Below are 10203 nucleotides of genomic sequence, written 5' to 3'. Positions count from 1 at the left end.
AAATTACTTCATCATTGACTAAAAGATGCAGCCACATTTGTATCAGTTAAACTTTTTTCCACTATTATGATAAGAGTATGAGAACTTAGGAAAAAAATATTTAGAAGAGATATAAAAATTAGTGATTAATCCTAAGTTAACTACTGAATCATACGATTAATTACGATTAAACAATTTCAATCACCTGACAGCCATCTCAGGGGAAGCCATTTTACCACTTGCTGTCAACTGAAAATGACCAATTACGGCACAGCTTCAGAAAATAAGTAAGCCGTGACTGGTCATTACCTGAGCCATGAGCAACTGCGTCATTTTAAGTCATCAGCAAGTGGCAAAACGGCCGCCCCTGAGATGAAAAAACGGTTGGATTTTGCTGCTTAACTCGTATTCCACAAACACAATATTAACTCATTCACTGCTATTGACGGCTTTAGACGTCAAAAATTCATTTGAACTATTTCTATTAGTTTAAAATGTTTCCACTTTTGTTAACAAAAGTTTGAAAACCTAGAAAAAAGTTTTTATTGTACATTTAGAACAGATATAAAATGTGTGATTAATCATGAGTTAACTATTGAAGTCATGCGATGAATTACAATTAAAACTTTTAATCGCCTGATGACCTAATTTTTAATAACCTTTTCTAAAAAAAAAATAAATAAATAAAATAAAAAATAAAGATTATTAAAAATTAGGGCATGAGGCGATATTAAAAAAAAAATGTAATTAATCACATGACTTCAATAGTTAACTCACGATTAATCACACATTTTATATCTGGTCTAAATGTACAATATTATATTCCCTAGGTTTTCATACTCTTGTTAACAAAAGTGTTTGTTTTTTTTTAAACTAATAGAAATAGTTCAAATGAATTTTTGACATCTATAGCCGTCAAAGGCAGTGAATTAGTTAATCACAAAACCATGTTTAGGCAATTTTTTTTAGGTTGATTTTCCCTTTAAATGCAGCAAAAACGAGGACTGGTAATGATAATAGCGTGTTGATACCGAGTGGTTGAAGCTTGAAATGTGCTACAAAGCCTATCCTGGTTTAAACAACATGACTACACCATATCAATTGAAAGCAGCGTACTGTTTTGTACAGGTAGAGTGATCAGAGCCAAGGAATTGGAGGAAACAATTTTGTTTAAGACAATGGGTGGGGTGGTGTATTTTTGTTGAAATATTTCGTTTCAACCAAAAACTGTATTGCTATGCACTTTTCTTGATTGTTTAAACACAACATTATTTTTGTCTTTAAAATTTGAGGTTTGAGATCCATTTTAGCACTGCATCCAGGATGACAACCTGCTTCAGAGGGTGCATATCTTTTTGGAGGGGGAAGGGAAATAAATGTACAACATATTTAAAACGAATGCAGACACGAAATGTTTTAGATAGAATAAAAAATTATTTTACTGCATCTTTTCTTATGGACAATAGAAAACAACTGAAAAAAATATTTCTGCTTTACAATAAGCACAGCAATAGGCTCCATTATGTGCATGATCAACTATTAACAAACCTAATTCACGACTTACAGGAGCTACAGGAAAATGCAAAATATGTACAATATAAACATCTATTATTAACATAAATATATGAGTATAGAATCTATACTATATATACTAGAGATGGTATTAAGTAATAAAATAAACAGTTGGGCAAAGAAAAAGCTCCTTGGAAGTCACACAAGCAGCACACAAGAAATGCCGTTGACTGCATTCGTCCCAGCGAGCAGCCCTCTAATAAAAATTTGCGTTCTCTGTGAGGCTTTTTTTCGTTGCACTTTTCCTTTTTTGTCCTTTAAGAGGCCAATTGTCATTCCTAACTGTCTTTGATACTTATACTTATCAAAACAAGCTTCACAAGGGGCTTATAGAAGTTCATTAATGAACCCTTCACACGTTAAGTAATTTTGACCCCCTCAAAACGAGTACTATTATTTAATTCTAATGCTATAAAAAAAATATATTTTCTTGTGGTGACTCACTGTTCAAAGCTTCACATTGAGGGAAGCAGTGACAGAAAATAATGTGTAGAGACAAGTGTGTGTGCGTGTGTGTTGGGGTGGGGGGTTCGGGGTCATTTCAAAGGCAAGAAGATGTTTGGCAAAAGTTAGCTAATTGGCGATCAAACTCTTAACAATGCACAGAATTTTGTTAGGGATTTGTGTGATCTGGGGTGACTCATGGAAAATCATTTTGCCAATCTCCAGATGACTCAGGGACCACTTCCAGGTCAAGTTCGGCGGTTACTGTGACTTGAGTGGCTGGTTCTTCTTGGCGCAGGGTCACATCCTGATTTTGACCTGTGAAGATGGGAAAAAAATAAATAAATAAATGAAAGGTGTGACTCAAATCCAGGACAAAAGACAAACCACAAGCTTTCATGTCTTACTTTATCCAGAGAAATTGAGAAGACTGATTACATTCTTCACAATTTTGTTTTCATTTCTTATACTATTTCACATGGAAGTACTATGCACGAGGAATGCAGTATGCAAAACTAACTGTATCACTAACTGTATTTGGCTGCCATTAAAAGCGGGCACAGCTTGCTGGTATTTAAAAAGAAACAACATTGCAAATGTTTCCCTGAAACAACATGCCTCGACTCGACTAGAGGGTTTAGTGTTTTTTCATGCAATAAAATGCTACAGTGAATACCAAACATGGTTTCCAATCCCATTTTAGTTTGCTGTCACATCAGGGAGCATTAACTCAAAGGTGTGTGTCTCATCTCTGGCCCAAACACATATTGGAGATGTTAGGCCACAGATGGTTTGTTTGAATTTGCTACCAGGAGTCTGTTCTGTTCTCGGAACCACATTTTGTCACAAAAACACAGATAGCGGTGACATGGGAAATGAACTGTGTACAGGAATGGATTTTTGGTCTCTTTGTAGAAACTCTCTAGAAAACATATACAGTCACCTCCAAATGTATTGGAACGGCAAGGTCAACTCCTTTGTTTTGGCTGTACAGTATACTGAAAGGATATTTGGGCTTCATATCAAAATATAAATATGAGACAAAAGACCAAAGTGCTAGCTTTTATTTTATGGTATTTACATCTTGATGTGTTAATGCAAGACTTCAGACACCCAGCGATTACTATTCACTGCGCCGCCGAAGACTATTCATCGATTGGGGAGGGTTTGAGGGGGAGGTTGGTGCTATCGGCCCAAAAAAGTACGGTACCGGCCATCCGAAATTCCCTACAACAATATTGTTTATTCACATTACTTTGAAATCAGCTTTCCTACATTAAAGGATATTTGTGCAGTTGGTCACTTTTTTACTTGCGACTGCCACTTCTGGCCCAAACCGTAACTGCAGCATCTGTCTCAGGCTCGTTCATGGTGTGCACAATCTTAAAGGGACAGCCACAGTTGACAAATGAAGACATGACTTCAAATAAGGTAAGAAAAACTCCACCACTCCCCTCTCCAAAGAAACCGTGGAATGTGTGGGTCCGCACGCTCTACTATAAAGGGAAGATAAAAGCTGATTGGTGCAGTCAGAGTAAAACAGTCAGGGCTCTTCGTACTCATCTGGGCATTGGTGGAGCATGCATGATGTAGAAAAAGCTTTAATATTACCTTTTTAAAGGGCACAATGCACCTTTAAGGACATTTATACATAATGTTAGTGTCCGTACTTCCAATTGGAAGAAAATTTTATGTTAAAAGTCTCATTTCCACTGATAATATAGAGGAGAATGAATTTCTCCAAATCGCAATTAATTCAATTCCACTACCTGCTATTCAAAATTCAAATTAAATTCAACATCCTGTTGGGTGGGGTCAATTCAATTCAATGGAGGTAGAGTCAATTCAAATTCATTCATTGAATTTAATTGAATTCTGAAATTCTGAATTTTGACCAGCCCTGCTTCACAGATGAGTTTGTGTTTTGGATCATAAGCAGAAAATGTTTTTCTCCATACATCAGCCTTTCCTAAGCGAGATCGGTAGAGTCAACCGGTGTTGAGATTTTGTTTGCTTGACTGGGCTCTTGAAGACTAAAACAATGATGCAATACATTCAGGAAACCAAGATATTAAAGATAACTTCTGGCTTTGGCTCCAAGAATGATTTGGGTTGAAAACATGTCGAAGGTAAAGTACAGTATGTCTTGCTAAAAATGTAAGGTTTCTGGCGTGCAAAAATTCTTCATCTCATCTGTAAAAACACATACATGTAAAGTGTATTTTTTTCCCAGTTGTTATCATTAGTAATTTAGGATTTGTCTTGTCACCTTGTTTTGCTCATGTAGGACCTATTGTCAGTTCAGTCCTAATTATACAGTCGGAATTAAGCTGCAGCAAAGCTGGGTCTATGATTATTATTTTTTAATTTTTTTTGTCAGTACAAGCAAAGTACAAATTAGTGCAAAAGCGAAACTATTATGTGTGTAGAGATTTTTCACCCACAACTCCCAAGTATCTACTTACAGCACAGTATAATAAGCCTTTAAACTGCACTACTGTACACAGAACTCAACTAGTTTTATTACACACCTTAACCATTGCCACCAAATCCTGCCTAAAGTTTATCATGTTAAAGCAAGGACAGTCCTGAAAACCAAGGCTGTGCCATAGAGCATTCAGCATGTAACCGCGAATTCAAGGAGGACGACGTTTTGTATCCTGATCGTGTCTATGACACAAAGACGTTCCACAGAGGTGTAACCGCAGTGCTTCAATCTTAAGTGTGTGATTACCATTGAATGTCATGTAATTCTGTCAGGAATTTCCGCCATTGTTAAAATTGGATCGTAATAATCTTGGCAACATGTAGGCGACTATGTCGAGATTGCTTACTGTAGCCGTGGGCTCTTTTCATGTGGTGTCTCATGTTGCTCTTCTGTGTGAATCGGATGCTGCATATTTCACATTTGAAGGGCTTCTTTCCCGTGTGTTTGACCATGTGCACTTGCAAAGAACTCTTTTGGTTGAAGGCTTTGTCGCACTGAGGACACTTGAAGGGACGCTCGCCTATAGGGCAACAAGACCAAACAGTGTCAAGACATTAATGTCAAAGGGCAACTTCCAAAACTCATGATGCATATGGATGGTTGTTTGTAGCATGTATTGGACAATGATATCCATGTAAGGTCTGTGCACTAGTGCAGGGATGGGCAACTGTTGGGCTGCTGACCACACTCTGATTGGTCCCTTGATTAATTAACGGGGGAATCACAGTATGTGGTTATTTTGTTTGCTTCAAATCATTTGTTGATTAATACTGGTTCTTATATACATGCATTCAGAAATCTATTATGAAAAATTAAATATATTGAAGGCACATATTTTGCATGCATGCACATATTTTTTCCATATTACATTTTTTTGTCATCCATCTGGTTTGGAAGTGTGTGGCCCTATGCGGCCCTCGCAGTAGAAATGATGAAAAATTGTGGCACCCAGCATCATTTAAGTTGCCCATGCCTGTACAAGTGTGATGACAATATGATATCTAATAAATGTGCATGATATCCTGAATTGTTGTAACATGATGACGAAAAGAATACTAGTATATTAACTTTAATCTGGGTCTCAAGGATAACGAATAAATGCTCAAAAGGGCTTTCCATAAAAGCATGTGGAGGTGCCGAAAACCTTATTGAAAGACGCACTACATTTTAAATGGAACGGGAATAGAGAATACTGATATTCTTTCCCGAACCTGTTAGATGAGATTCAAAGCTTTCACAATGTGCTTAGTTTGCCAAAACAGCAAACACTCACAAATTTAGGTCAGTGCTATTCCAAAGCTGCTCTGCATTGACAACAAAGAGATGGAAAAGCTTCACACAATGTTATGCCTGTTAGTCAGCTACATAGTTACATTAGGAGACCCTCATCAATATACAGTTCTCAACATAAATTGCACCGCCTGACAGATTTGCTTGAAAATCTTGAGTTTCCTTCGAGAATAAATGTTTTCTATGGCATACCCTAAATTCTACCACGGGCCATTCATTGCAACAACATTGTTTTTTCTAATAAAATCATTTAATGTTCCAATGCTTCAAAAATGATTACATACTAACAAGTTCAATCATCCTAAAATTTCAAGAAATGTATTTTAATGGAGAGTTTTACTAATTTATGTTGAGCACAGTTTGTGTAAATAGGACAGCAGCGAATTCAAAATGCTAATGTTGTTGGCACCATCCCGATTACGGCTTTCTATAAAACGTCTCAGGCTGCGGTAGCCATTTCAGCAGCCTCGATGACCAGAAAAGCGGTGTAATAGTGGCACTATTGCTGCAATGTTGCACAATTTCTACATTAAAGAGGACAAGAGGCCATAAGGGTTTGAAGAATTTGTATGATGGTGTCCAAATATACTTTTATGAGCCTATTCAAATGATAATGGGTTGAAAACTGTGTCTCTATGCTTTATTGAGCTAATCAAGTTGGCCACAGTACTTGCTTTCACAGACGGAAGCAGCTGCTTAACGTGTACAAATAGACACATTTCCTCAAATCACCTGTGTGTGTGCGGTTGTGTCTCTCCAGCTGACTGCGCTTAGGGAAGGCCTTCCCGCATGAGGAGCAGCTGAAGACTCGAGGTTTGAGGGAGCTTGGCGATGGGCCCGGCTGGTGCACTCGTTCATGCTCCTGGTAAGAGAACAATGTATCCAAAGTAAATGATAGAGTATGTAGCAAGGGTCACCAAATTGGTGCTCGCAGGCTCCAGCCAAAAAAAAAAAAAAAAAGAAAGCTCACCAGAGAAGGGACATTGTGATTTTCTAGGAATAATGTATACATTAACATTCAGAAGTAGCAAATCCAGGTCCATAAAGTAAAAACCCTACCACAGTTTGGCTTTAGCCCCAGATGCTAGCTAACTAGCTAGCTCCCTAGCAGGTAAACAAGCACCAATGGAGCTAGCTAGCTAGCACCTGGGGCTAAAGCCAAACTGTGACAGGGTTTCTACTTTCTGGACTAGGATTTGCCACCTCTGTTAATATTTGAAAATATAATAACTTGCAGAGAGTTCTACAAGTTAAGTGTTGCATATTGGCATGTATCTGTTTCCTATTTTTGTTTAAATAATTTACATGATTCTGTCTTATATATTGTGGATGAATCATAAATCATTAATAACAACATTTTAAGGTAATTTGAGAAAATTTCCTGTTTCTTACTGGTATCCCTTTGCATTAATCAGTACACAAGAAGTACAGTAGCTCTCACTTTACAAAAGGTTGGTGACTCCTGTATGCTGGATAGGTCTAAAGCTTTGACATTTACAGTATGTAATGCTCACAATCTAATGAAATACAGGTAGTACTCAACTTCTGAATATTATGGGTTCCAAGAGGCTATTCATAAGTCAAATTGTTTGTAAGTCTCGTTAACATTAAAAAAATATGTATTTTTTTTTATTAAATAAAAAATAATTAAACAAATTAAATACAATGAAATTATATCCAGTATAGACATACTGTATACTGTCTATACTGTACATAAAATAAATGTAAACATTTAAAAAATTAAAACAATGTCGGACAATATCATTATATTCTGTTGAACACAGCCAGCTTCCTTTCCGGCTGATACCTTGATTAAAAATAAATAAATAAAAAAGCATGATGATAATGGAGCGCGAGGAAGTTGGCGTACGTTTCTGGTGAGTGGATTTTTTGTTTACAGCTGTTGAACTATCAACCAAGATACCCCACGGCCCGGTTGTTCAATTCTCGGTTATTTTAACCACTGTTTAACCCCTAATTGCCGGTTAAATTATTAACCCACCGTTAACTAACCGACCGTTAAATATGCGTTGTTCAAAACATGGTTAGTCAAGCTGTTAGTTAACGGCACCGTTAAAGTTAACCGTGCCATTTACGGCACTGGTTAGGACAGATATATCCCACAATTCCTTTGTTTACATCCGGGTCGGCGAAAGGAATGGATACTATCCAAACGGCCAACCAAACAAACGCTATTCAATCAATTATTGAAGCAAGTTTTTGTGAAATCATTTATTATTATTTTAGAATTCATTATAATTCTTTTTTTCTCTACTGTGTGTATTTTCAGTGAATATTTTGTGTAATATTTTTTATATTTTTGTAGCATAGAATATTGCATGTTTTTGTTTGATTTTGTTTCTAATATTTTCGTCCGTTTCTTTTTGTCTAACGGAATTGTATTTTTGACTGATTTGTATTTTTTGTGTAGTATTTTTTATAAAATTGCTTTTATATGTCTTGTTTTTGTAATCACATACTTCAAATATGTATTTTTATACCTAAAATTAATTAAAAAAATATTAATATTAATTTAACGTAAATAATTAGCCACTATTCACAGCGTTGTTATCTGTTTGATTATTGACATGAAAGCATAAAGAAAAATTACAGGTAACCTTTATTTGGAATCACCTCCCACTAAATGTTGAGCAAGCCCCCTCTGTTCATTTTTAGAACTCATCTTAAAAAACAAATTTTTATTCTTTCTCTTTTGACTCAACATAAGACTTGGCATTGTATTACTGCTAAGCGGTAGCGTGCGCATAACTCTTCATCAGAATAATCATCAATGTCAAAGCCAAGCCCTCGATAGACTCTTTTTCTTGCGTTCAACGGGCATCATGAAGGCAGCATTAGCCACGAACACAGAGTTAACCACACTGTTAAAAAGTTAGCGGTTAGGTGTGTTAACTTTAACCGCAAGTTAACAGCAGGTTAAAGTTAACAGAGTTTTGAACAACAAGATAACAGTGCCGTTAACGTTAATGGTTGGTTAAACCTACTTAACCAGTGGTTAAAGACATAAAGTTTTGACCGGGCCCAGATTGAGTAGCAACCTTAAAACTTTTTATTTTTTTGTGGGAGTCGGAGGAGGAGACCCTCTGATTTTCCGCTTGAAGCAACGATGGTGTGGAGTCACCCCAGCGATCAAATACGCGAGACAGAAGACGCATTAGTCTTACTTTATCAGCCATGCAAAATAAAGCTCACTTGCATGGAAATGTGAACATTACAGTGCATCGCGCTGTGAGGAAGAGAGAGAGGGAGGGAGGTAGAGACAGACTTCACGTCACTTTACAGACAGTGAAGTACTCCTGCCCCTACTGTAAGTAGTTGGCAAACAATGGTGATTTTCAATCTAAAATGGTGCACCTCAACTCTGCTAGCAGTTTGGCTCATTACCACTCTTCAAGTAACTTGCAATTTAAAGGGTAATCACTTCAGACCCATATCCCAATGAAAAAGCATATCACACAACATGATCTTGGCACTGAATATTTTGATTCTAATAGACGAGTACTTGGAATTTAATGAGTTAAGAGTCCTGACTAAAATCACATCACTCTGTTTTGTTCAGCTATTACAATTGTGCAATGTTACGACGAGTCATTCGGTAAATTTATTTTTTGAAAACTATTCGCTGGGGCGACCCTTGAAGGGAAAAGCCGGACGGAAAAGATAATTTTTTACATTTGAGTATTTACAGTCAAATAATCATACTTACCTTTTTTTTTTTTTTTTACTTTTTCAAGACTTTTGAAAAATTTAATAAAGACATTTTAATGCCAATTAAGGCCTTGTTTTTAGATTAATGATTTAATGCCTTTTTAAGACTTTTAAAGGATATACGGTAACCCTGTAATGGTCGGTGTCAACTAAGTAAGAGTGTCTGCTCTGCTATACACACTTACCTTAAGATGCATTGCTCGTTTAAAAGCTTTGTTGCAGATGCTGCAGACGTGGCATCGGTCTTTACTATGACTTTGTCTACAGTGACGGCGTAGAGAGTTGGCATTTGGGCATAAGAGATTACAGTAGAAACATTTGTACTGATTATCAGCCTCCGTAGGGTGACCCCTCCTACCCTTATGGCTATCATTTCCAATCTGGAACATAAACCCAAAATATACAGTACATAAATTATCAATGCATCATGAAAAAAAAGACATTTGTAATTGTATTCAAAAATACTACAACAGACAGTATTACTTCAAATGTAGTGCAAAACAGTCTTCAAAATGATACAAATTCAATGTACGTTTTCAATGAAAAAAGGGGATAAATCCCAGGGGTAAATCCCAAGAAAAGAAATGACGGGAAAAAACAAAAACAAATGAAAACAAAAATCCGCAAATTTGCGGGTGTCCATCTGTGGATATGTATCGACCCTTTCCAGCCTACAACATCAACTGTCATCAAAGGTTGTG

General features: G+C 36.6%; 1 protein-coding gene across 1 annotated transcript in view; it reads right to left on the bottom strand.

Moving 5' to 3' along the window:
• Positions 1-1391: 1391 nt before the first annotated feature.
• Positions 1392-10203, bottom strand: part of LOC144058229 (zinc finger protein 236) — a 54935-nt gene continuing 46123 nt past the window's right edge. The window contains exons 29-32 of the mRNA XM_077576567.1: positions 9688-9882; positions 6506-6635; positions 4830-5003; positions 1392-2313 (exon numbers count right to left, since the gene is read on the bottom strand). Of these exons, the coding sequence (XP_077432693.1) occupies positions 2192-2313; positions 4830-5003; positions 6506-6635; positions 9688-9882 (621 nt within the window). The 3' untranslated portion in view covers positions 1392-2191. The remainder of the gene's footprint in view (positions 2314-4829; positions 5004-6505; positions 6636-9687; positions 9883-10203) is intronic.

The sequence above is a fragment of the Vanacampus margaritifer genome, chromosome 9 (assembly GCF_051991255.1).
Source record: "Vanacampus margaritifer isolate UIUO_Vmar chromosome 9, RoL_Vmar_1.0, whole genome shotgun sequence".
Lineage (NCBI taxonomy): Eukaryota > Metazoa > Chordata > Actinopteri > Syngnathiformes > Syngnathidae > Vanacampus > Vanacampus margaritifer.
Note: the sequence above shows the minus strand (reverse complement) of the source record. Positions and strands in the feature narration are given on the sequence as shown.